Source organism: Panthera leo, chromosome F3 (assembly GCF_018350215.1).
Source record: "Panthera leo isolate Ple1 chromosome F3, P.leo_Ple1_pat1.1, whole genome shotgun sequence".
Taxonomy (NCBI): domain Eukaryota; kingdom Metazoa; phylum Chordata; class Mammalia; order Carnivora; family Felidae; genus Panthera; species Panthera leo.
Window position 1 is genome coordinate 40053209 of NC_056696.1, and position 26259 is coordinate 40079467.

At 54.1% G+C, this 26259-nt stretch overlaps 2 protein-coding genes across 3 annotated transcripts in view; both read right to left on the reverse strand.

The window, feature by feature from the left end:
• The window catches only part of CACNA1S (calcium voltage-gated channel subunit alpha1 S), a 65193-nt gene extending 48260 nt beyond the window's left edge, over positions 1 to 16933 (reverse strand). The window contains exons 1-3 of the mRNA XM_042925746.1: positions 16782 to 16933; positions 14938 to 15043; positions 892 to 1031 (exon numbers count right to left, since the gene is read on the reverse strand). Coding sequence (XP_042781680.1) covers positions 892 to 1031; positions 14938 to 15043; positions 16782 to 16933 — 398 coding nt within the window. The remainder of the gene's footprint in view (positions 1 to 891; positions 1032 to 14937; positions 15044 to 16781) is intronic.
• A 976-nt stretch (positions 16934 to 17909) lies between these two features.
• On the reverse strand, positions 17910 to 23627 carry ASCL5 (achaete-scute family bHLH transcription factor 5). Of its 2 annotated transcripts, none has more exons than XM_042925552.1 (2): positions 23455 to 23627; positions 17910 to 19587 (listed from the first exon to the last, which is right to left on the reverse strand). In XM_042925552.1, exon 2 carries the CDS (start codon positions 19106 to 19108, stop codon positions 18539 to 18541), a length of 570 nt encoding a protein of 189 aa, XP_042781486.1. In that variant the 5' UTR covers positions 19109 to 19587; positions 23455 to 23627; the 3' UTR covers positions 17910 to 18538. The 2 variants fall into 2 exon arrangements, with proteins under 2 accessions (XP_042781486.1, XP_042781485.1); XM_042925551.1 differs by lacking the exon at positions 23455 to 23627 and adding an exon at positions 21426 to 21536.
• Between the last annotated feature and the right edge of the window lie 2632 nt (positions 23628 to 26259).

Here is a 26259-nt window from a genome sequence, read left to right on the forward strand (position 1 = left end):
CTTGGTCGGTTAAGCGTCCGACTTCGGCTCAGGTCATGATCTCACGGTCTGTGAGTTCGGGCCCCGCGTCGGGCTCTGTGCTGACAGCTCAGAGCCTGGAGCCTGTTTCAGATTCTGTGTCTCCCTCTCTCTGCCCCTCCCCTGTTCATGCTCTGTCTCTCTCTGTCTCAAAAATAAATAAACGTTAAAAAAAAAAAAAATTAAAAAAAAAAAAGAGTTAAGTGAAGCTGTTAGGGTCAACCCTAATCCAATCTGGCTGGTGTCGTTAGAAGAGGAGGAAATTCGGACACACAAAGAGGCACCCGGGTGTCCACAGAGGAAGGACCACGTGGTCGCAGGGAGGAGGTGGCCACCCACAATCCCAGGAGAGAGGCTGCAGGAGAAACCAAACCTGGGAACACCTTGACCTTGGCTTTCCAGCCCCCAGAGCTGCGAGGAAATGAGTTTCTGTTGTTTAAGCCCCCCAGTCTGTGGGATTTGGTTATGGTCCCCCCGGGCAGACAAATACAGGTTTCTAAATATCCATCTCTGTGAGCCCAAATAACAGGTTCCCCATATACCCCATATAGGTCCAGGGAATAAAGGCGGAGACATTTATAAATGTCCAGAAACTGCTGGCCATTGAAACCACACCCATCATTTCCCATTTTGTGTGAGGTGAAAAGAAGAAAGGAGCCCGTGGTGCCTCGCTGGGGGAGGGGCGGGACCTGCCAGGGCAGTGTGTCACTGTCAACAAGCAGGGGCCAGCCCCTAACAGAGGCTGCTCCATGGCAGGGCTTGCATGGTGCTGGGGGCCCCGCCTGCCTCTGGGATGCTGGTGGCGGCGGTGGGCACAGCGTCCTCAGAGAGCCCCTCTGACCTCAAACCCCACTCCCCACATGTGGGCCTCACCCCAGGAAGACGATGATGAAGTCTAGCACATTCCAGCCGCTGCGCAGGTAGGCATCCTGGTGGAACAGGAAGCCATAGGCAATGATCTTCATGGCGGCTTCGATTGAGAAGACGATGAGGAAGAAATACTCCAGTTTCTCCTGTGGAGGCAAACAGTCACACCACTCCTCTGTGTATTCCGGGTGTGCCCTTGATCCTCCCTTTCTCTTCTCCCCCAGGCACACTGTTCCTCAGATGTGCCCGCCCCAGGACATTTGCACTGGCTGTTCCCTCCGCCTGGAATTCCCACCCCCCACCACCACCCCCACATCACCACCACACATCCCCACATTGCCAGCTCCCTCCCTTCCTACAGGTCTTTACTCAAAAGTCATCCCTCACCCAGGCCTTCCCTGGCCCCACAAGTACAACTGGAGTGACCTCTGACTTTTTCTGTTCCTCTTCTCTGCTTTAGTTTATCTTCTTAGCACTTATCCCTAGCTAAAAATACCATATATATTTTTATCTTGTTCATTTTCTGTCTCACCCACTTGAATGTAAACTCCATGAAGTATGTGGATTTTTGTTCATTTCTTTTATGACTCTACTTCTGTGGCCTAGAATTGGATGAATAAATGAATGGTCTGGGCAGCCCCCAAAATGAAGGTCCCCAGGTGGTTTCTGGTTTGGGCATCTTTCTTCTCGCGCCGTCCTGAGGACCGACAGTGGGGCATGACTGCAGAGAGGGGGTGCATTTCTCAGGGCCCCAGATGGCCCTCTGTGGCTGGTCGGGGTCTCACCTTTAACCCGTCTTTCTGTAACCTCCCCCTGCTCGTCCTACCAGCCCACCCACACCAGCTGCCTTCGGGGAGCCCTCTGGAGCCCACAAACAGGATGATTCAGGGGGAGGGGAATCGGGCACACCGTGTCTGGAGGAGGGCCCGCAGGTACCAGGTGGGGGGGGAGGTGGGGGTTTCAGCTCAGCCTCTGCCCTGCAGGAGGCCTTGCTGACCCTTCCACGTTCTGGCCCTGCAGCCCGATGCTCTGATTCTCTCACTTACCCCGTCCTGGACCCAGTCACCCTTCCCCCACCTCTGGGCCCAGGAGAGCTATTTCTAACTGAGAAGGCAGCATCCCCTGTGCCAGGACTCCAGGCTCAAACTGCTCTCCTTGCAGCCATCTGAACCCTGGTTGGTGGCTTCCAAGAGCCCTGCACCCCACCCCACCCCCACCAACCTCCCCGGACAAGCCCAGTCTCCCGAGAGGGTGTCGCCCAGCCTGCAGGCAGGAAAGAGCTACGGCACTACACAACTCCGGGAGGGGTTGACTGCCCTCTGGAGCTGACCGACGAGGGGGTCTGTGCCCCAACCAGCGCCCTCCCTTACCATTAGTCACCAACACCCCCAGGAAAGCCCTCCCCCGGCCAGGGCCTCTCCATCAGCACACTCCAGAGGCATAAGTCAGATTATGAATTCATAATATGAATGCTTTATTCTGGATGGAGCCAGATCAGGAAACGGGCCACCCCATTAATGATTTGGAAGAGAATTTATTTTTACTTCCAAGTAGTAGCTGTGGGAAGCAAGGGAAGAGGTTGCCAAATGGCCCGTTGACATGGATGCGGTCCGAGAAACCTCCCAGCTCGTCATTCAGAGAACATTCCCGAGAGCATAGTTTTCCCTTCTATATGGAGGGGGAAACTGAGGCACATATGGACTGAGACTACTTTCCTTAACCTCACCCCTAGTTCCTCCCACCAGTTGTAATCCCAAAGCTTGCTTTTTCTTCCAGATAATGTATGGTTAAAATGCAAAACATACCATTCTACTAATGGGCCTATTTACAGGGATTGTGCCTAACTGAAGGTGAAACGGGAATTGTGGGGCACCTGGCTCCATGGGGAGATGCACAGGGCAGTCGGGGCACCTCCCCGCTGAGGTGGAGTGGGGTGCAGCCTTGGAATGGGCTGGGTGCTTTCGTTCCCGGGCAGGGCCGGCTTCCGGGGAGTCAGGCTCACCGGTAAGGGAAAAGCATAGGGAGGAGAGTGAAGTCAAGTCAGCATTTAAAGTTTTAAGTTGCTGCAACCCCAGGGGCAAGACAGTTGAAGTGGGAGTGAGTGGAGGGAAAACAGGGCCCAAAATAGTTGTGGTGCTCAGAGGCTGGGCGGTCAGCCACGTCCACGGGAGCGCTGCCCACACCTGCCACTGCCTGTCCTATGGCCACCAGACCCTGAGTGAGCTTGTCGAGGCCCGTAGGCCTCAGATGGGGTCACTCAGGTTCCACAGCCTGTTGGCTCCCAGGCCCAGCTCTCCCCACCACACTCCCCTGACCCGATCGCAGAGCACCTGGAACTCTACGGATCTGCCATAGGAGCCCCGTGTGTGCACGTAACACGGGCCCTCGTCCAAGAGGACACGGGAGCAGGATATGTCCCTTCCTGAGTTTTGGGACAGTGTTGTCAATGCCACATTGGGTTGCCCCATGGCCCCTCCAGCCTGGGCTCAGTCTTTGACAGAGGAACAAGGGACATCCATTCCACAGATATTTATTCAATGTTGGACTGGAGGCAGCAGGCAAGACCCTGCTATCTCTCCCCAAGATCGAAGTTATCAACTTTCCCCCAAACATCCCAGTTCCCCTCAGCACCCCCTTCAGAGGCTGCCATCAGCAGGTGGGAGGCAGTAGGTGTGTGGCATAAAGGTTCCCATCAGCTCTGTTTCTTTGGACAAGTTCCTGACCTCTGTGACCCTCCGTTTCTTCATTTGTAAAGCTGAGATAACGACCACTACCTACCTGAAAGAGTCATTCTGAGGAATAAATGGCCTCCTGTAGGGAAGTGCCCACAACTTCCTGGCACATTCCAAATGCTCAGAAAGCCACAGCTTTTCTTATTAGATGCCTGGGCCCAGTTGTGAGGGTCTGATTTCTGCTTGCACCGTGTTCTACCAGTTTCCACAGAGCAGTTGTCTCAGGTCACTTCTGCGGGTAGCTCACCAGGAAGGACTTGGCTCTGTCCTACCTTCAATTCAACATGCTTAAAACTGATCTCCTCTTACTCCTGAACTTGCTCCCTTCCTCGTTTGTCCCTGTCTCAGTCAATGACACCGAGTGGCTCAAGCTAGGAATCCAGGGTCTTTCCTGGCTCTTCCCATCACTCTTCCCTGGGCCGATGGGCCTTGACTCTGTTCCCTGCTGTGTCACCTGCGTCTAGAACAGTGCCCGCCACACCAGTGTTTGTGATCAAAGGAATGAGCCAGTGTCCTTACCGCGCTGCTTCTCAACGTACAGACTGGAGGCTGGTGCTGTCCATAAACCGTTGCTATCAGTCTGAGACACGTATAGGCAGTGAGAATAAGCATTTGGAAATTGTTGCAGCAATTTGCCACAACTTCCGAGCACATGGGTGGACCATAGCCTCAGGTGGGGCTTGATGAGTCTCAGAGGGCACAGCTGTGACGTGATCCCATGAAGTAGGACCACCTACCAGTCCGCAATGGATCACAAATTGAAAGAAGCGACAAGCCGATTTTTTTCCCCACGTAGTTGTCTCCGAGCCTCTGCTCTGGAGCACATCGTACTTCCTGACACATGGCAAGTGCCCAAGAAATGTTTGTTGAATGAATTAAAAAAGCAGTCAACAGTCATCATCTCTCCTACGACGTAATTTAAAGGGAGGTTGTGATATTGCATTTATAACATGAAATGTATATTTCTTCTTCAAGGTCTTTGGCACAGAGCTCCTAAAACATTTGGAATTTCGTAAGCGATGAGAGTTGACAAAGATGTCTTTGTTATGTTAACGGAGTAACGACTTGAGGCACTCACCTAAGGTTGGGGACGCATCACCAGAGGAACCAACCCTATCATTAAAAGGTTGGAACTTTCAGTCCAACCCCCTTAACCTCCCGGGAGGGGAAAGGAGTTAAAGGCTGGATCAATCACCAACGGCCAGTGATGTAATCAACTGTGCCTATCTAAAAAGCCCCATGAAAACCCAGAAGGACAGGTTCAGAGAGTTTCTGGGTTGGTGAACAATGGAGACTCGGGGAAGGAGAGTGGTGCATTCAGAAAGCATGGAAGTTTCATGCCCTTTTCCCCCATACCTTGAGGTCAAGGTGTGCACCTTTTCCATCTGGCTGTACCTGAGTTATATTCTTTTACAATGAACCAGTGATCTAGTAAGTAGACTGTTTCTCTGCGTGAGCCACTCTAGCAAATTAATCAGACCCAAGGGGAAGGTCGTTGGAACCTGCCATCCACAGCCCGTCCGTCAGAAGCACAGATAACAACCCGAACTTGCTATTGAAGTTGGGGATGGTGGTGGCAATCTTGTAGGACCGAGCCCTTCATCTGCGAGATCTGATGTTCTATCCAGGTAGACAGTGTGAGAATTTTTTTGAATTGTAGGTTCACCCGGCTGGTGTCAGAGTTGCCTGGTGGTGTGGGAAAAACCCCCCACGTACACACTGGAAATGGGTGCCGAATCAATACGGGTGCAGCCTCGGGATCTCTATTGCTAAGGAGGGACGCTACGCCCCAGGCTCTGAGACCAGAGTAGGGGAGACAGCGCTGATCCCCTGACCCTCCTGACCTCACGGGAGGACCGTGAACCAGTCTGACTTTGCGAGACGAACTTTGTTGCCAGCTTCCTACAAGTGCCTTCACTGCCACAATCCCCTTCAAGAGAATTCTCGTCTCTCCACAGACAGACCTCTAACTGGGCTTCCCCGGAGTATGGTCCCGACCACAGCCCTTGCACCTGTTCCTGGGGGCGTTGGAGCTGGACACTCCCAAAGTCCTGGGCTGGAAAAGGCAGGGGTTAGACTGCAGTCCCCTCGCCCTCCTACTGCCTCTATTTCCAGGCTATCCTCCATCTATGAGGGGCAGCCAGTCCTGCCACGGACCTGCTCCCCCCACTGGCATGTGCTAGGCGTTGACGGAAGAGGGTGGGAGCTGGCTGGACCCTGTCTGGGACCACAGAAGCAACTGTTAGCATACCGTCTCCCTCCATATCCCTGCCCCAACACTGTAGCCTGCAGGAAGGCTGGACTGGACTCCAGTCTCCCGGGCCCCCTCGCCCCCCTTGGAGGGCTCAGAAAGAACCATAGCCTAGAGCAGGGCTGACAGAAGAGCCAGAGGCCTCCTGCCACTGCCGGGCCTCATCTCCTGTGCCTGAGTCTCCTTCCTGAGGCTCAACCCATGGTGATCCCTTAGGATACAAATCCTACAGGTGGGAGGCCATTCATTCATAGTTGTTGTTAACTCTTTAAGGTACACTTGCTTCAAGGAGCCAAAGCGGGTTTGGCGGAGGGAGAGGGAACCCGGTGTGTGTGTAGGGAGCACAGGCTGGGTGAGGCGGGGCTCCGTGCGGGCCTCCTCGCACATGCCTTCATGCCCGGGGGCCTCACGGTAAGTGTTCCCAGCAGGCTGGTGGGTGCTGCGGTTATGAGATACTTTCATGACATTAATGATTGTTTTCCTCCCGGATTCATCCCCTTTCTCGCTCCCTGAAGCAGACAGCAGTGCTGGGCCTCCTGCCCCAGGAGACGTTTGGGCCAGGGCCCCAGGCCTTTGTTTTCTAAGCCTGAACCCACCATGTGGAAAAAGGGGTTGAAGAGAGAGGGCTGACTCACAAGTGAAACAGAGACTCACCCCAGGGCCGAGAGGCCCCAATGTTAGATCTGGTCTGGGGTCTGTGTCCTCATAGTGCCCTAAAGATGTGGCAGGGTCTGGGAAGAGGCCCCAGGGAGCCCCAGGAAAGCAGGGTCTCACCTTGCCAAGGATTCCTGCCCCTTAAACTTTGCATGGAGACAGTGGAGGGTGAACCTGAGGGGAATGTGGGACTGGAAAAACAGGTCTCCTCCAGGGCGGACAGAGCACTGGTGACCCCAGGCCCTTAGCACTGCCTGAGACACAGGCCTGGCTCCAGGCCAGGGCAGGCAGGCCGACTAACCCTAACCCAAGAATAACTACAGGTGAAGCTCTCCCCATCCAGAGGGACATGGGCTCAGAATCCAGATTAAAGTCGATTTCTAGGAAAAAGGATGACATTTCCTGAGCACCTTAGTTGTGGACGAAGGTTCAGTCCTGCTACGCTGTTTTTCCCGGATGAAGAGAGTTGGGCTCAGAGAGGGGAGCCGGGTGCCCGAGGCCCAAAGGGCTAGTCCCACCTGCTGGGACTGAGTCAACGGCTTTTCTGCTAAGCCAGCCTGGTGGCCGGTGGCCACACCATTCAAGGGGTATCCAGGGTCCTGGCATGTGTCTCCATGACCACCTCAGCCTCCAGGTTTGGAAAATGACCCATTGAGGAGTGAGGAACGTGGCTATATTTAGGCCGATGGAGTCTTACCCAACTAGATGTGATCTGAGTGGGTCTCTCCTGCCATCATACTTCCCCCCTCCCTTCCCACAGGGGAGAACCGGGCTCCCCCCGGTCTAGGGGGGTCAGACATGCCAGGGCTTTCTACCCTAGCAAGACCGTGGAGCTGAGGGTAGCAGGAGGAGCCACACGCTTGTAGTGGAGGTGATGGAGGGGGGACGAGGGGAAAGCCCACCATGCGAGAGGGTGGGAGACCAGTACTGTCTCGGGTAATCATGATAATATTAGCTATTCGCTGAGGTTTATTAAGTACCCATGTATGTGCCAGGCTATATCCTAGCCACATACATACATTTCAATCTCACGGGAACCGTGCAAGGGAGGTACTCCTACCCTCATTTTACAGATAAGGAAACTGAAGCACAGAGAGGTTATGTGATTTCTCTGGGGTCACACAGCTGCTATGTGGCAGAGCCATAATGTGAATCCAGACAGGTTAATTCCAGGGTCAGTGGCCCCAACCACTAGGCCATGCTGGTCTCAGATCCTGCCTGCCCCTGCCTCCCCCGCCCCGGCCCAGGTCTGCCCTTGCCCCTTGGCTGTGGTCTGGGAGTGCTGGTCAGGCAGGGAAGGAAAAGAATGACAACTGAACAACTCCCGTGTTGTGTGGGACATGATGCCCTCGCCCTCATCAATGTAAGAGTTCTGAAAGGACCCATCGTGGTCCCTGGTGAGGTGACTGAGGCTCAGAGAGCTTAGGAAGCTGCCAGCCAAAGTCCAGGGTGGAGGCAGGTTTGTCTGACTTGAAACCTCACGTTCCCCATGACTCCCCCATAGGGTGCCCAACTTTCCTTCAAAGCTTTCGTTGTTCACTACCTCCCTGTCCTCAGCCCTGCCCTCATGTGAGGGGCTCAGACGAGGGGTGGGGAGTGCTAACTCCCTGGAAGGGGAGCAGAGTCCCTGCAGTGGGCCAGGGCAGGCTCCGAGGTGAGGCTGAAAGGCAGGCTTTGATTGTACTTTGCCAGACCCTCGTACGGTGACCCAGGCTCGGTCACCGGTGCCCAACAGGTCCCGGATCTCTGAAAGGCAAGGCCAGAGCCAGGGTCCATCTGAGGCCGGAGCCTCCCCAGATGGTGCGTAGAGTGGGCTGCTGGCCGCGGGAGTTGGCGGGCACATTCCAAACCCTATAAAAAAACAACTGCCCTGCTTGCCAGAGGCTTAGGCTGCAGCCTTGTGCATAAGACCGCACGGCAACCGGAACCCCAGGAATGTACCAGGGGCCTGGCCGAGTCTGCTGACATGGGAGGGGTGGCAGGGGTGGGCGCAGTGCTCTCAAAGGTCCAGGGACAGGGAGGCCGGGGGTGCCGACGCCAGGGACAGGCTGAAAGGCCGAATCCCGCTGGCCTGGCCCTGTGCTGGGCAGCACCAAGGCCTACCCGACTGGTGCTACCAAAAATCATCCAGAACTTAGAAATCAGGCAAACGGAGGTCACCGCGTCCTTGTAACGCCATGTTGGAGCATTTCATAACAGGCCTGGCCAAGGATTATTTAATTATCTAGGACAAAGTTTATCAGCCCCAGCCTTATTCACATTTCAAGCTGGATAACTCTTTTTTGGTGGGAGGAGGCCCTCCTGTGCTTTGCAGGATGCTTAGCAGCATCCCTGGCCTCTACCAGTAGATGCCAGTAGTGTGGGCACGGTCCCCACCAAACTGTCCCTCCTCTCCCTCACCCTTGGAAACCATTGACCTGGGAGAATATACTGGTTCCCCTCTCACTGTTCTGTCCTGTAGAGCTGCAAATGATTTCTGCCTGCTAGAAAAGATAACCCCAGTAGGTTACTATTTTACTGCCCGGTGGACGTCAGCTAGCTTGATAACCAACCTGGCAATTTTATTCCATCATTTCTTTCTCCACTATCATATACTTCTGTTCCGCTAATTCTCTTTGAATCAGCTTTACCCTCCTGTTTGGGCTGAGGGGAACTGATCTTTAACGTGTGTTCCTTCTTTATTGTAATCAGTCATGTTTGCACTGATTGAAAAGTCTCCTTGGACACAGGATTGCTCTGTGGCCGAAGTGAGATAATGTAGCCAGAGCAATCAGTTTCCAGTCTGTGCCCAGTAATTAGTAACTGTGACTCTTGTTGCTTTTCCATGTGGGTCCCCTCGGGCCGGTCTAGGTTGAAATGGTGACCCTCCCAAAGTCCCCTTTAACTCAGGCAGGGGGACCTCCTAGGATCAGCGTTGCTTCAGACCTCAGGGAGCAAGTGGGGCTTCAAGGGGCAGAGCTGGCTTTAGAAGGTCTTGGTTTGGGTTCAGGGTCTAGGGCACTGCACTCTGGTCTTGGCTTCCAACTGCCCTTGGACATCTCACTGCCCTTTTGCTGGCCCCAGTGGTGACTCTGTGTCTCTTCTCTCCTCCTGCTTCGCTGACAAGCAGTGCCCCTCTGTGTCCCGCATCCCCAGGCTTTTACTCTCCAGGGAGAATTCCGGGACAGGGCTGTGTTAGACACAGGCTTCCCAAGCCTAAGGCAGGCTTCTCTCTTGGGCAAGAGGAGTCCAGCCCAGGCAGAGCCTCGGGCTGGATGCTCTGTGTGTCCATTCTGGCCTGGGCAGGCAACAGCTTCACAATCAGGAGAAAGCAGACTTACAGTGAGGGGCTGGGGGCTGCTCTCGTGGGACGCCTTCCTGTACCAGTCCCCAGGGGAGCAGGGATGGTCATCATCCTCTGTCCTCCGCTGTCCAGAAGGCCACATCAAGATGCCCCACAAAGGGTACGGGCCCGCCCAGATAGCCGAGCGGGTATGTGCACCCAGTCTCTGTGCCTCAGTTTATTCTTCTGTAAAAAGGAGAAAAGTAGTACTACCTGCCTTGTGGGGCTGTTGTGGGCAATACATGAGATAATGCATATAAAGCATTAGAACAGAACCTGTACGATGCAAATGTTCGACAAATACCAGATGTTGCTGTCAAGGAAGAGGAGGAGGAGGAGGAGGAGGAGGAGGAGGAGGAGGAGGAGGAGGAGGAGGAGGAGGAGGACGACGACAGTTTGCTGCAGGATGGGGTTGGGGGTGGACAGGAAAGCCATTCAGATAAGCTGGATGTTTCAAGGAGTGAAAATGAAGCATTAAAGAGACATCAGGGACAGACAGTGGGTGGAGGAAAGGGGAATTTTTTTATCTGAAATACTCCTTTGGTCATACCCTAGAACAACCCAAGGGTCTCTGGGATCAGGGCTTGGTGACTGGGGAGCCCACTCTGAGGCACAGTGGTGCCTCATCTAGTAACTTCTCTGAAGTGTATGATGTCATCCCCATCTTACAAATGAGGGGACCTAGGGTGCAAAGAAGTTAAATAACATGCCCAAGATCACACAGCTAGTATATCAATGGTTCTGGACTAGAAAACATACATTGTAGGGGCTCCTGGGTGGCTCAGTCGGTTAAGTGTCCAACTTCGGCTCAGCTCATGATCTCTCAGTTCGTGGGTTAGAGCCCCGCATCGGGCTCTGTGCTGACAGCTCAGAGCCTGGAGCCTGCTTCGGATTCTGTGTCTCCCTCTCTCTCTGCCCCTCCCCTGCTCATGCTCTGTCTCTCTCTCTCTGTCTCAAAAATAAATAAAAACATTAAAAAAAATTTTTATAAAAAAAAGAAAACATACATTGTAGCCTTAGGACCCATTCTTAACCACCACGCTGCTTCCCCAACCTGGCTGATTTCAGAGACCATTTCCCCCTCCGCCATGATGCTACATAGCTGGCCAAGACATGAGCATCCTGGATCTTCTTCTTGCCATCCTCTGACCCACTGTGTCTCCCCAGAACTCCCCTGCCCTCTCTGGGCAAGGGCCTCAGTTTCCCCTCCTGTTCAGGGAGGACCCAGGTTTCCCCACTGACACAGAACAGGCAGAGTCGGGGGGCGGGGGGGGTACCTCAGCACCAGTCCATCACCTGCAGCGAAAGCAGGGGGGAAGGAGATGGAGAGTAGGAGAAAGCTCCTGGAGAAGCACCCAGACCTTCCACGGGAGCCTGCTTCACGGACAAGTGTCAGGATTTCTTTCCCACAATCGGGGGTGCCAGCTGCCCCCTGACTCTGTTTGCACACAAGTCAACCGTGGGAAGCCCTTCCTGCCCCCTGACCAGCCCTGCCCCCCACCTCTCACCCATCAAATGCTCAGACCTGCAAAGCCCATTGCCCGGTGAACGTGGGCACCTGTATCTCCACGTGTCGGAAATTAAAATCACTGTAGCCCTCCCTCCCACCTCGGCCTGCTCCTCCCCCGGTGTTGCCTGTCTTGGTAAGTGATACCGCCATCTGCTCTGGCACCCACTCTGAAACCCAAGGGTCATCCTTGTCTTCTTCCCCTCCCCCATGCGTCCGTCCCTACATCCCGCAGTCACCAGGTCCCACTGAGCCGTCTCCTGTCTCTCAACGTCACCCTCTTATGCATCATGCCTCAAGTCTAGTCTCCCCTGTTTCCTGCCTGGACAACTTCATGACCTCTTCCTCCCTCTCCCTGCTTCCCACATCGCACCGCGTTCCGGTCTACCCTCTACATGGTAGCTTGAGAGATTCTTCTAAGTCCCAAACTCCTCTCTCAATCTCTTGCCTCCAGCCCTTTGCTCATGGGGCTTCCCTGCTGAGCCTTCTATAACCTCTCCCCGGTGCCCCGACCCCTCCTCCAGGACCAGCTACATGATCGACAGGCCCAGTACGAAATGAAAAACTGTAGGGCCCTTTGTCCAAAAAGTCGGAAATAAATGCCATTGAAGGTATCAAAATGCAAAGCTTTTTCCTTCCGTCCATGGTTTCTTCTTCAATCCGTCATGGTGGTTTTTGGTTTTTTATTGCCTATTTAATGTTGTAAGGCACAAGGGCAGACCCTCACAGGCACTCCCGTCCTCCTCCATGACCTCCTCCAGGCTTCTCCCACCAGCTGCCAGGTTCCCCCCCCACACACCATCCAGCAGCCAGACATCCTGTGTCTCGGCCAGAGGTGGGAAAGTGGAGACAGGCATCTCCCTTCCCACGGGCTTGCTGCCTCCACCCAAGGTGGACAGGAAGGAAGCACACAAGGGTGGATATGGCCACCTCTGCTCCAAGAGACACAGGGGATGTCTGTGTGCTTGATGCGGTCGAGGGATCAGCCACAGGCTCCACCCGGCGATCATTCGCTGAATGGGCCGCGGAACCGTCAGCCCAGGGTGGGGACAGCCATTGCCATGCCCTGTCTTGAGACACCGAAGATAGACCGCATGTATCCAACCCTGACCCTGGCCCAGGGCACCGGCAGGGAGAGAATGAGCGGTGTCTGTCTTTTGAGGTGGGAAGGGGATAGGAGGTGGCAGAGGGCGAAATGTGAGTGAGCCGTGGCTCCAAGCTACTCATGCATGTACCATGATCTCACTGGTCTTCGCTCACAAAATATGGATTTAGAGATGAAATTATTTAAATTTTCAGTGCCATACCCACGGATCATTAAACCCCAACCATGGGGTCCTTCTGAATGCAGGCCCCGGAGGGACTGCACAGGTCACATGCACATGAAAGTTGGCTCTGTCCTCGTCCTTCACATCTCAGGGAAAACATCCCATCCTCTGGGAGGGAATAGGTTTTCCTCCAGTGCAATATCATAGTGTCCCAAACCTTATAGATTTCCCTTTTCAATTCAGATACTTGTGTAACTGGTTTAATTATCATCGTTTTAATTGGTTTAATTAATTAAGGCCTGTGAAGACAGAAACTAGGTCTACTTGGTTCCCAATCTTATCCCCAGTATGTACCAGGGATATAATGGGCACTAAATAAATATTTGTAAAATGAGTGAGAATGCTAATGAAGAATTGGTCCTTGGGACTCCCTTCTTAAAAAATATGGGTTATTTTGGATGACTGGGAAGTCCCTAACCTTTCTCAGATACCTACAAAAGCAGGCAATAGGGTGAGAGATAAATGTCTGATTTCCCGTCCTTCTGGTCTAACTCCTCTCATTTCCCTCCTGCTGGATTATGCGGAGATGAACATATAATTGACAAGTAGGAGTGAGGAATCCACCGCTAGAAGCTGGCTGTGTGACTTTGAGCATCACCTACCCTCTCTGGGCTTTACCCCAAAGGGATCAGATCAGGATCCCTCACTGACTATTAATAGCCTGTCCAACTTTGACAGTTGAGGGGTATTCGCTGCTTTGGAAAGGTTTCTGGTTAGTTCTTCCTCTTCCAGGTAATTTATCATCCTGTGTTTATGCACTCTAGACCTTACCCGAGGCGTTGTAACTCCAGCCCACAAGCTAAAGGGAAAAGCACACAGGACTGCGTGAAATTGTTAGGGCAGCCATTTTGTTTCAAGATGGAAGAGGACAGACCCAGTAAGGCGTAATTTAATAACCTCCAGAGGGCAATTTCTTTTGAAAGTAACCAACTTCTTAAGGAGTTGAAATAAAACTAAGGCCCCCAGATATGAAGTCCTGAAGAGTGGGGTGGACCCAGAGCCCTCCTAGATTCAGGAACACTGAACACTGGGTCTGCCTTGTGGAAGGCCCCTCCCAGCCTCAGTTGCAGTCCTGCCCACATTTTGTCTCACTTTCCTTCCACACGCAGGAGCTCAGAGTTTTTTCTGTTTATAGCCAAGCACACACTTAAAATCCCAGCTTCTCACCAGCTCAAGATAGATTCCCATGGAAACCGGCATAAAGAAGAGGCAAAGAGAAATACCTTTGTTTCAGGCCCTGGATGCATGTTAATTGCCCCCCCCTCCTCTCCTCCCCCGTGGTATAAATGCGGGAAAAAACCTGTTGAAATGGCGGGTCCATTGTCCTGTCCCCTCGTGGGCCTGAGAGCACTGTTTCTGTGAGGGATTCCCCTAGAAGTCTTCATGCTGTTACCACATTAGCAACACAGCTGTCACAAAGGCAGGCCCTCAAGTCAGAGAGGCCTGAGTTTGAGACCCTATGGGCAGGACCTGCATGTGGGGTGATCCCGAGCAAGGTATCCAAACTCTCTGCCTCAGTTGCCTTGTCTTTTACATGGCTTTAATGTTGTTACCTCACAGGGATACTTCTGCGGATTAAGTAAGACAATAATGTAAAATATTTAGCATAGAACCTGGCATCTAGTAAGCACACGACAAATGGTAACCATGCTTACTATTCTCTAGCTGTTGAGTAAAATCAGCCCTTTTACTCCCTAGGGCTCCATTTTCTCATCCACAAACCAGTGAGGCAGGGAGAAGATAGGACAAATCCCTCCTAGATCTGGCATTTTATGGTTCTGTGTCCGTGTTACTGGTGAAGGGGTGAGGAGAAAAGTGGTATAGAGGTCTAAAACGTGGTCTCTTGGGATTCCTAGATCCCACTCTCCCAGGAAGCAAGTTTCTTCTGGCTTATATCCAGGAAAGGGAAACTAGCCTTCTGCCTCCATTGCTCAGGAGCTGACCTTACTAAGCCTCAGTTTCCACATCTGTCAAATGGGACTACTTTATGGGGTTGCCGGGAGGATTTTAGAAGCTTACTCTCATCAGATGCCCAGCACAGTGCCTGGGCCCTTGCTCAGGGCTGGATGGTAATATTACAGAATCCAGAATTAGCAGGTGTAGCCTGCAAAGCTCTTGAGTCACTCAGCCAGCCCTGCAGGTGGCTGGGAGCTAGACTGAGGCTCTGGCATCATCCACCAGCATGCCGTTCACCAGGGGGGCCTCCCTGAGCCTGGGGCTGCAGGCCCACAGGAGGGGGGTGGGAAGACCTGTCTTACCAGACCAAGGTTGAGAGTGTTGTTGTCATCTTCAGGCATGGGCAGGTACACAGCCAGGGCCACACAGTTGGCAAAGATGGTGAGCAAGATGATTGTCTCGAAGGGTCTGGTGCCAGGGTTAAGGAGAGCCCTCGAGTGAGGCGTCGGACTGGTGCAGTCAAGGGGACGAGAGCCCTGAAGGTCCGTCTGGACTAGGAATGTAAAGCCAGGCTGATGGGCCCATGTTGCTCCTTCCCTGCTCTCCTGCGGGTTGTACATTCTCCTCCGGAACAGGTGACTTCCATTTAGACCTGCTGGGACCTCGAAGCTCTGGTTCCTGGCTGGAGTCTTAATGCTCCGCTGTAAGCGCCTGCCCATCCCCCAACCCTACCTGCCCTGCTCCTGAGGAGCCATGACCTTCTGAGATTCCGGCCAGACAACCTGGGGGGCCCACTCGGAGAACTGGCAAGGGAGGCTGGGGGCTGAGTATCCACAGGGCAGGACAGGGAAAGGGGAGGCTGCCGAGATAGCACCCGAGCCTTGCAGCCAGAGGAAGGACTAGATAACCCAACTGAGCAGCCGTGCTCCTACTCGCACTCACTCACCCCTCCCCTCCAGGCTCACCCACCGCTTCACGGGGGCCGGTTTCCAGGGGGCACCCCACGCCCATTCCTTGTGGGTGAGCCGTACAGCCAACCGGATAGGCTGAGCCGTTGGAAAGCGGGTGTGGAAGGAGAGGAGGGAAAGGGAAGGAGGGGCGTGGTCAGTGGTGGAGGTGGGGACAGGTTGTGGGGTGGGAGGCACGCTTGTGGAGAAGGTCTGGACTGACAACCCCACTCTCTTCCCTCCAGTGTTTGAGAAGAGGCTGGCCACAGGGGCAGAGGCCAGCAGAGGAGGAGGCGTGGAGGCGCAGAGGTTGGAGGAGAGAGAACCCACCCGGGGAAACCCGATCTCACGGGAGACGGGCCACAGGGAGAGGCAGCGAGAGGTTCCACGTCACCAGGTGCAGCTGTGGGGAGCAGAGCTGACGCCGACCCCAACTATTCCAACCGGCCCCATGTTTTTCTTATCTTTCCAATTATCCCTTATTCTCCTTTCTTCTAGGGAACAGCTGGTGGGAGCCTAGTCTTCCAGAACCCTACAGAAATATTTCAAATATTCCTGACCTCTCTCTGAGAAGGCACTTGACATAGCCCCTCCCCCCAATCTCCTTCCTCCCTTCCCCAAATAACCCAGATATTTTCATCGGTCTTCCCCTCAGAGCTACTGCAAACATAGAAAGGGATCGCAAGTCCCTGGCCCCAGGCTGGTATGTCTGAGCTAAAACTGCCAGGCCTCTTAGCCACTGCCGGGAGCCCCTCACAGCAGCCCTTTGTTCAAGGCCATTTCTCCCCCAACTCCAGCCCCAGCCAGCCTCCCCTCACCCAGCAATCTCTTTGCTTTCACACTCTCCCACCAAGGGGAAGAATTTTCTTACAGAGGCCGCCACTTTTTTCTCTCCTAGCTGTGTCAAAATGAGACTGTTGCTTCAAACCCCGCAGGGGAGCCCCATGACAATGTGACTTGGGCACACCTGTGAACCGCCCCTCCCCCAACCCTGGCTCCTGTTGTAGATGGTCCTAGGGCTGTCACTGGGCCTTGGGCGGTGCACTCAGGCCTCAGGAGCCTCGAGAGTTCTGCCGCTCCCTTCCCCCTCAACTGAAGGCTTCCTTCCCAAAGGCTCCTTATGTCATTCTGTGGAGTTTGCCCCATCTCCAAGCCCCCAGTCTCCTCGGCCCCCAATCTCGTGATCTGTGCCCATACCCGGTCTCCCTCTCCCACATTACACGCGCTCTCCCTGATACCCTGGGGACCCTAAAGGATACTTCCATTCCACGATGTTGATGCAGGCCTTCCTCAGGGGGTTCTGGAGGGTCAAGCAGAACAAGGCCCGGGGTGGCCTTGGCAGAATCTCAGGAACGGGCTTCTTGGGCTGTTTCTTCCTCAGGCCCTCATCCTGGGGTGAGGATGGCTCCATAGCTCCCCTGGCAGTCTCGCGGTCTCCTGTTCCCCCACCCCGCTGCCCTCTCCTTCCTGTGTCCCCAGCGCCCCAGCCTTGGGGACTGGACCGGCTGAGCCTGCTGGGCCAAGCGTGCCCTGCTGAGCCAGCCGTGGGCGTGGGCAGGAGGATTACTCCCCCTGCTCCCAGCAAGTAAAATTAGCCTCCGCTCGGCTCCCCGCTGCCTGGCCTGAGCTCCTGAGGCCAGGCAGCTGTCATTCCTTCCCAGCCCAGCCAGTGACATCCCAATACGTCCCTGAGGAGGTTGGTAGGGGGGTGGCGGAAGGAACTTTCACACGGGCCTGGGATGGGGGCAGCGGGCGACAGGATGGAGGGCTTCGAGGCTGGGGCAATCGAGGGTTCAAGAAGGGGATGGCCTATGATGGGGAGCCCCGAACTTCAGACTGGCTCCCTGCTGCCAAGATTAGTACCCCACCCCACACCTCGCTCCCTATCCCCTTGACACCGTCCAGAAAAGGTGCTGGGTGGCCTAGTTCGGCACGACTACACCGCACCCCCTCCCATCTCAGTCCCTGCTGCTAGAGTTCAGTCCCCCCCACCCCATGCACACCCCATGTCAGGGAAAGCTAACGCCTCCACACTGGGATGGAAGGCTCCCCATTAGAACCTTGAACATGAACGCTTCAGGCACAGCCCCTGCAGCACTGTGCAGAGACTGTGCGCCTCGTGGGCTTCTCCCCCAAGCCCTCAGCGCCTAACTGCACAAGGGTTGTGTCTCATGCCTGGGACTCTGGCCCCGCCCAGATACCCTCCCTGGTATACACAAAGCTCTGTCAATGTTAGTTGAATGCACAAGCTAACAGAACACCCCACACCGCCCACAGGAAGTGCTCTGAGCTGCGAATGGGAATGCGAGAGGGGCACCAAAGCACGTGGGGGTAGACGATGAGCTGGAATCACAAAACCCAACAAATCTTTTATTTAGCCTCTTGGTACAAACACTGTGCCATATGGTCCCACTGCCCACAGAGGGATACAGGCTGAAGGGAAAAAACACAGTCCTCACACAACCCCCGGGGGGTGGGAAATATGAAAAGGCTACACCAGGAGGTTAGGGCTGGGGGTGGATCCTAGCCCTCCATCAGGGAAGCCAGACGGCGCCACCAAGGCCCTCTCTGGGCTTCTTCCCAAGTCTGATCTCGATCTCGGCCGAGGGCAAGCAGTAGTCTGGCCTCCGCCGCGGCCTCTGGGTTCCTCTCGAGGTGGGGTGGGAGGCGGGGGTGGCAAGCCAGCTCCCAAAGTGGACGCTAGTGTTTGAGGCCATCTCGTGGACGGCAAGGGCACGGCTCATCCAAACCAAAGACCGGCTGGCCTCCTAGGGAGTCGCAGACACAGGGTTGCGCCTGTGGCGACAGAGGACGGGGCAGGGCCACCACGGCGGGTTGTGCACCACCCCGCCGCGGGCTGAAGCGGAGACGGAGACCCATCCAGGGACGGCCGTCCCGGGCTGCCCTCCTGAGGCCTGGAGCGGGCGCGGCGCGCACCCGCAACTTCCCGGGGCCCGGCGCCCTCACTGCTCCGACGGGGCTCCTCCGGTCTCTGTGGTGCCCCCTCTATCCCCGATCAGTGGCTGGATTCCTCCGACTCAAAGAAAGGCGAGGAGAAGCAGGAAGACTCGGACGACTCGGGCACCAGGGAGGCGGGCCCCCGGGCCTCGCCGTCGCCCGGGCAGTCGGACGGGGAGCCCGCGGGCTGCGCGCCGTCGGGGGCCGCGCTCAGCAGCTCCTGCAGGTACTTGATGTAGCGGATGGCGGCGCGCAGGGTCTCCACCTTGCTGAGCCGCTTCTCCGCCAGGGCGCCCGGGAGGTGGCCGCGGAGGCGCGCGTAGCCCTCGTTGACGCACTTGACCCGCTGCCGCTCGCGCTCGTTGCGCTTCTGGATGAAGGCGGGCTCGAAGGGGTAATCGTACACCCCGAAAGCACCGGGGAAGGGCACGTAGGGGAACACGCCCGCGTAGGCGTCGTAATACTGCGGCTCGGCCGGGCCTGGGTACAGCAGCAAGGGCACGTTGCCCAGGGGCTCGGCGGGGGGCAGGGGCGCCCGGCGCGGAGGGGGCACGACGCCCAACTGCATGCAGCTGGGGGGCGCCAGGGACCGCCGGTCCACCAGGGCCCGGCAGAAGTTATTGTTCATGGTGCCGCGTGGAGCTGGACCCAGAGTGAGACCCTCCCCGGGAATCGCCCCTGCCTGGGGTCTGCGCCGCCCTGACCACGGGGATGAGTCACATCGCCAGCCACGGCCCTGGGGTACGAGGATCGGTTAGGGCTTCTCTTTGCCCTGTGGGATGGCCTCCGAGGTGTCCCAAACAGCAGTCATCGTTGCGGCCTAGCGGGGCTCCTCGCAGGGACTCAGCAGGCACCCTCTCCAGTCCAGTAGTGGCGCTGCACAACTCTGGGGACCCCTGCCCTCTTCCGGGGCGCCCATGTGGGCAGGACGGCAGGCCTCTGCACCCCGCTCCCTCCTGAGCCCAGCATGCGCACCTCCCGCGGGCACTAACCCTGGGGCTCCATTCTGGTTCTTGTTCCTCACGGCCTTGGGGATCCCCCGGCTGCCTGGGCTGCAAACCGCCGGCTGCTGTTAGGAGTGTGCCCGCTCAGCTCAGGGACATGTTTCTAAAGAAGAGGAGAGTGAACACATCAGTTAGGAAAGGCTTTCTATGATGGGCTTCTTTGTGTTACCCCCATCCTCAAAGGGGATGTAAGCACTATGAGGGGAGGCAGTGTGGCTGCTGAAGACGATATACGGAGAGCAGGGTTCAGCCCTGCGTTCATCCCTTCATGGTTGGGGGGCCTCTCTGGGTCATGGTTTCCACATGTGGAAATTTAAATATCCCTCACTGGAGGTTAATAATATGGGAGAATCAAATGAGAAAAAAATATACCAAAAAACCCCACAAAACAAACAACCCTGGGCCTGGCTTATAAAAAGTGCCCAATGACCCTACAATCCAGCAATCACACTAGTAGGTATTTACCTAAACACAAAAATACAATTCAGAGGGATAGGTGCACCAGATATATATATCAGTATTATCTACAATAGTCAAATTATGGGGAAAGCCCAGGTGTCCATTGATAGTTGCATGGATAAAGAAGACACACACACACACACACACACACACACACACACACACACACACACACACTGGAATATTACTCGGGCACAAAAAAGAACGACATCTTGCCATTTGCAACAACACGGATGGATCTAGGGAGTATAATGCTAAATGAAATCAGTCAGAGAAAGACAGATGCCATATGGTTTCACTCATGTATGGAATTTAAGAAACAAAACAAACAAAGGGAAAGAGAGAGAGAGGAGCAAAGTAAGAAAGAGACTCTTAGCTATAGAGACAAAACTGACGGTTACCACAGGGGGGTGGGTGGGGGATGGGTGAAATAGGTGATGGGGATTAAGGAGGGCACTTGTGATGAGCACCGGGTGTAGTATGTTAACTCACTGGAATTTAAAAGCTTTATTTGTTTATTTTTAACGTTTTTATTTATTTTTGAGAGAGAGAGAGAGAGACAGAGCATGAGCTGGGGAGGGGCAGAAAGAGGGAGACACAGAATCCGAAGCAGGCTCCAGGCTCTGAGCTGTCAGCACAGAGCCCGACACGGGGCTCAAACCCACAGACTGTGAGATCACGACCTGAGCCGAAGTCGGACGCTTAACCGACTGAGCCACCCAGGTGGCCCACACTTGCTCATCTTTGTCCTTCATTGGGTCCCAACTCTGTCCCCAGTGAGCTCTGCCCTCCGTGCTGAATGAAAACCAGGGAAACTCAACAGCGATCCCAAGTGCCGTGGAGACTTGCATCTGCTCTCAAAAGCGGAAGCAAATGTGTCAGACATCAGGACAAATTCACATATCCCTTCCCTGCCCAGCAGCCTTTCAGGGCTTCCCCCTCTTTTGTTCTAGAAAACCTCTCTCAAACAGACTCCCAGCTTTATCAGGACTACTCTCTGCTCATTCCTGACCTCACTCCTTGGCTTCTAGTGACTGATCTTGGGACCCATCTCACACCTTTCTTGATTTTCCCCATCCCCACCGTAATTTTGAGGGAGCTCCTGCCCCTGCTGACGACCGGAGCTTAGCAGCCCCCAGCGCGGACTTTCGGGGCTGTGCCTTCTGAGTCTTCAAGCAGACTGTAAGCCAGCAGAGGGCAAGGGCTTGGCCTTTCATTCTTACATAATGAAAGCGTATACAACAGCTTCTTGCCCAGTGTTGGGTACATAACGGATCTGACAATCATTTGCTAGCGGTGCCCTTTTTTTGGTAAAACCATGGGATCCAGACTAGACTCTCCCACGTGACCCCCGTCTCTTCGTATTTGATTTAATTCATTCAAGTTTCATTTTGATAGAGGTCAGTTTCTGTACCTCGAAGGACAATTTCCGTAAATAGAACTTCGTATCTATTTGTGTTGACTCGATATCCGATAACTTACTTTCCTCACACACTGTTTACGTTCTTCGTAACACTCTGCAGAGAAGTAACTCAAACAAGAAACTTCCCAGCTTGAGGTTCTGGAGCCAGTTCTGTCTTTACCGAGAGGAAAGAGCGGAGAGCCTGGGAGGGAGCCTGGGCGAGAACACGCCTGCCTGCACGTGCGCTGTGCTCCACCCCTTCTGCCATCGGACTCCGCCCCCCCCCCCCCCCCCCCCCGCAAACGGGGACACAGAAGTATCACTGAGAGGCAAGACTGTCATGCGGGCAGCGCGGCTTTACCCAGGGCCTCGTGTACGCTAGGGGCCGCTCTAGGCGCTGGGATAGGGCGGCGAACACGTGAACACGGCAGTGACTTAATGGTAATGATAGTTCTAGCTGGTATTTATTATTTATGATGTGCAAGGCACCATGCTAGGTGCTTTCCATGAGTCATCCCCTTTAACTCCTACACCATTCTCATGAGGTCGGTGCTAGAATCAACCAGTATTACGGGGGGGGGGGGGGGGGGGGGGGAGGGATGGAGGCTCATAAACGTTAAGGTACTGCCCGAGTTTCCACAGTGAGTAATTTCATAAACTGACAAGTGCTAAATGACCATACCCTTCTTCATGCTTCTTCCCTCACTCCTTCCACCACGATTTCCCCCAGTGGCTTCACATTTGAACCAAAAGATCTCAGAGGGGCTTGCTCTAACCTAACACAAGTGTCTTTTTTTTTTTTTTTTTTTTTTTTAAGTAGGTTTCACGCCCCGTGCAGAGCCCAGCGTGGGGCTTGAACTCATGACCCTGAGACCAAGACCTGAGCTGAGATCAAGAGTCGGACGCTGAACCGACTGAGCCATCCAGGCAATCCCGAGTATCTTATTGAATTATGATTCCTGTTGGAGGAGATGTCCCACTGCAGATTTGAATAATCCTGCTGTGACTGAACTTCTGCTCTGGTGACAGAGGTTCCTCAGGTCACCTTGGGAAGGTAACTCCCCCTTGAGGATATTCTCGAAGGGTAGCCATGAAGCTCTGTTGGGAAGGCAAGAATTGGGATGTAATCAGGCTGAGTCAAGCATCAGGAGCTGTGCTCCAGGAAACCTGATAAAGACCCTTGCCTGAGCTTAGACAACCTGGATAGTGGGATGGTCCTCACTCAAAGGTCTGATGCGGTCAGCAGCGGGGAGGGAACTAACCCTTCCGCGGAGTTCACTCGATGGGGCAGAACCGTGTGTTAACAGTGCCCCCGTGTGGCGAGGAGAAGCAATGGCAGTGGTTGATTGATGAAATTCCAGGTCAGGACCTCCTGAGCGTTTTAACTAACTGCCTGCTCTAAGTCTCCGTTGGGAACTGTGTTTCCAGGTCTTTGGGAAATTTAAGGAGGAGGGAAGTCCCCCCCACCCCTATGAAGACTCACTCAGTTTTCTGTTAAGATATACTAAATTCTCTTCCTGAGTTTGTGGCTCAATTCGCATCACTTAAACTTCTGTTATGTACAATATGTATATCGAGCCCCGCATCGGGCTCTGTGCTTACAGCTCAGAGTCTGGAGCCCGCTTCGGATTCTGTGTCTTCCTCTTTCCCTGCCCCTCCCCTGCTCATGCTCTGTCTCTCTCTGTCTCAAAAATAAATAAAAACATTAAAAAAATTTTTTAAGTATATATAATTAGACATATTTTGTTATTTGTTTTGAACAGAAACTTGCACATTGTGTCAGTATTAGACAACTCGCTAGATAGAAGGGTGGTTCTGAAGTCACGTAGAGGCACTCCCCCTCCCCCCGTGTTAGCTGTAGTGGTGACTACTGGATGGGTGAAGTTCAACCAACCCATAGATTGCTTTAAGCAGCCACAAAACAGCACCCGTGGGCAACGCTGTCCACTTTGCAAAGGGGTGCTGGCTCCTGTCTGGGACTGAGGGCACTCCTCGCCCCTGGCACCCCCACTCCTCACGGTTCTGCCCCACTCTGGTTTATTTTCACCCCGGCACAGCGGGGCAGATGTGCAGGGCAAGAGGTACCTGATATTTTTCCATGAAGCTTACCTCATGATGCGAGCACACTGAGCTTCCCCCTTTAGGACCACGATACGTTCACATCGTACCCTGCACGGCTGCTTTATTAAGGGCCAGCGGGACTCCAAACCCTCAAATCCAACTTGCAGTAGAGGAAGTTGCCAGTGGGGGTGTCCTGGGCTTCCCTCCCAAAGTCTTGCTGTTTCAATTGTGCAGTGTGCAGCGTTTGCCCCTCTGGTAGCACCTCCTTGTTGTCACATGCTTCCAGAGGCTCTAATGTCACAAGCCCCAGGGATGACATATTGTTACAGCATCTTGCTGATGGCTTCATGAGCATCACCTGCCGACTCCTGTCCCACCCCCCTCCCAAGCCACTGAGTCTAGTGGCTACTCAGTCTCATTCTCCCGCTTTCCCTCATGCTGGACTCTTGGTGGCCCACGGACAGCCAGCGGGCTCTCTCCCTGGAGCACATCCCAATGCCACCTCCTGATCAGGTTGTAAACTATAAGTGAAGGAACTCCTGTCTTATACTTCATTAAAAAAAAAAATGTTTATTTTTGAGAGAGAGTACGGGTGGGGGAGGGGCAGACAGAGAGAGAGAGAGAGAGGAGGACAGAGGACCCGAAGCAGGCTCCGCGCTGACAGCAGAGATCCCGATGCAGGGCTTGAACTCACAAACTGTGAGATCATGACCTGAGCTGAAGTCAGATGCTCAACCAACTGAGCCACCCAGGCGCCCCTTATACTTCATTTTTAAGACAATAGCATATGCTCAATAAATGTTTGTTGATCAACACTGGGAATCCCCGGGGAGGGCCGAGCCATCATTTATCAAACAAAGGGAGATGCGAACTTCCAAAAAGACCAGTTAGAGAACAGCTTCTCTCACTGTCTTCACTGGGACTGGAGCCGGAGGTGGGAGTCGGAGGTCAGAAATTGGCTGAACGTAGAACCCATGGCTGGAGCGGCAGCTTTGGGGACAGGGAGTTCACGGTCCTCAGCTTCTCCTACCACTCTCAGAGATTCCTACAGTTGATAAACCCACCATGGTGCCTTTGAGCCCCTGAGCCAAGACTTCTTCCAGAGCCTGCCACCCTCTGCGGCCAAAACCTGGGAGAATTTATAAGGAAACCAAGCACTTAAAATGACAGAGGGAGGACCTGGCTGACTCAGTCGGTGGAACATGTGACTCTTAATCTCAGGGTCGTGAGTTCGAGCCCCACGTTGAGCACAGAGATTAGTAAATTAAAAAAAAACAAACACATTTTAAGTGACAGAACTGTTTGGCCTTGTGCTGTCATCTTGCACATCTCCTGGCCGCCAGCAAGGTGGTCACTAAAACTTTTCCCCAAAGGGCTCCGTGGTCAAATACTTTCAGAAATGCAGCCCCCTTCATTCCCTTTCTTGGAGATTCTCAAGATGCACTGACATCCCAGAGAAAGCCCTACAGCAAAGAAAGCCATTTTGGGTTAACGCAGAAATTCCCAAATGACCTCAGAGAACTTTTTCCCTCATTTCAGGGAATTCAACGATAAAATCTCCAGAATAAATATGTACTTTTTTCTTTTTGGGTAAGAAATTTCATAATATCCCTTGGGAGTCTGTCTTATAGACTGTAACTTTTTTTTTTTTAATTTATTTATTTTTGAGGGAGAGAGAGAGAGAAGAAGAGAGTGGGGGAGGCGCAGAGAGAGAGGGAGACACAGAATCCGAAGCAGGCTCCAGGCTCTGAGCTGTCAGCACAGAACCTGACGTGGGGCTCGAACTGTGAGTTCATGACCTGAGCCGAAGTCGGACACTTAACCGACTGAGCCACCCAGGTGCCCTTGGCCTGTAACTCATTCTAGAAAGATAACCTCACCACTCCCACCATATGCATATGCAACACCCTCCAAATACATGTGTAACATACATAATCATTTCAGTATCTCACTGCTGTCACACTGGGTCTGACCAAAGAGGAGGGGGACAGCCAGGCCGGTGACCACATGCCCACATGGTGCCTTCGGAGGGTTAGACACTCTGGTGCCTTATGCTCTAAGCAGATACAGAGTGCGTGCAGGCTGATTTCAGCCCCTCTGGCCCCTCGGCCTGCACTGGACGAGGCAGGACCACGGTGGCCTCAGCCCCAGAGCTGCCTAGCCTCACACTGCCCGCCACGCCATCCTTCCTGCCTCCCGTTTTGGAAAGCTCTGTTTGCCCCTGAACAAACTGTCTGAACCACTTTCAGCAAATAGAACAGCACTGCAGAGCTTTGGCATGGGCTGACGGAGCCCCGTGCTCCAACGTGGCATCACTCTGCTGAGAATCTCAAAGAAGAGGAAAGGAGTGGAGAAGGGAAGCCTAATGTGGGGTAGGTGCCTTCTGATGTCTGATACTTTGCCTGCTGGCCTGCTCTCCCTGTCTTGGGTGACCCTCATGCCAGAGAAGAGGTAGGTATTATTGTTTCCATTTACAGAAGAGGAAACTGAGGCTCAGAGAGGCTAAGAGAGCGCCTCAGTGGCGCACAGCTTGCGTGCAACTTACCGGGGTCTGGTCAGGTTGATGCATGAGGACCTTCTTGGCTAGGCAGGGGTCCCCAACTTTGTTGGAGGAGGATGGTCATTACAGGATCTCCTGGGGGCCAGAGTCAAGTGAGGGGCTCGGTCCTTCCTACTTCCCTAGACTGCAACCCGGTATTTGCTTGGGGGTCACAGGAAGATGCTGTTGGAGGCACCTGCTTCGACTTCCTAGGAGTATCAGGCTCCCAGCCTCCTGCTGGGAGGAAAACCCCAGAGCACCCCACCTGTCCAGGAGTTCGTGAGAGAGGTGGCCAGACACGTGGGAGAGCACAG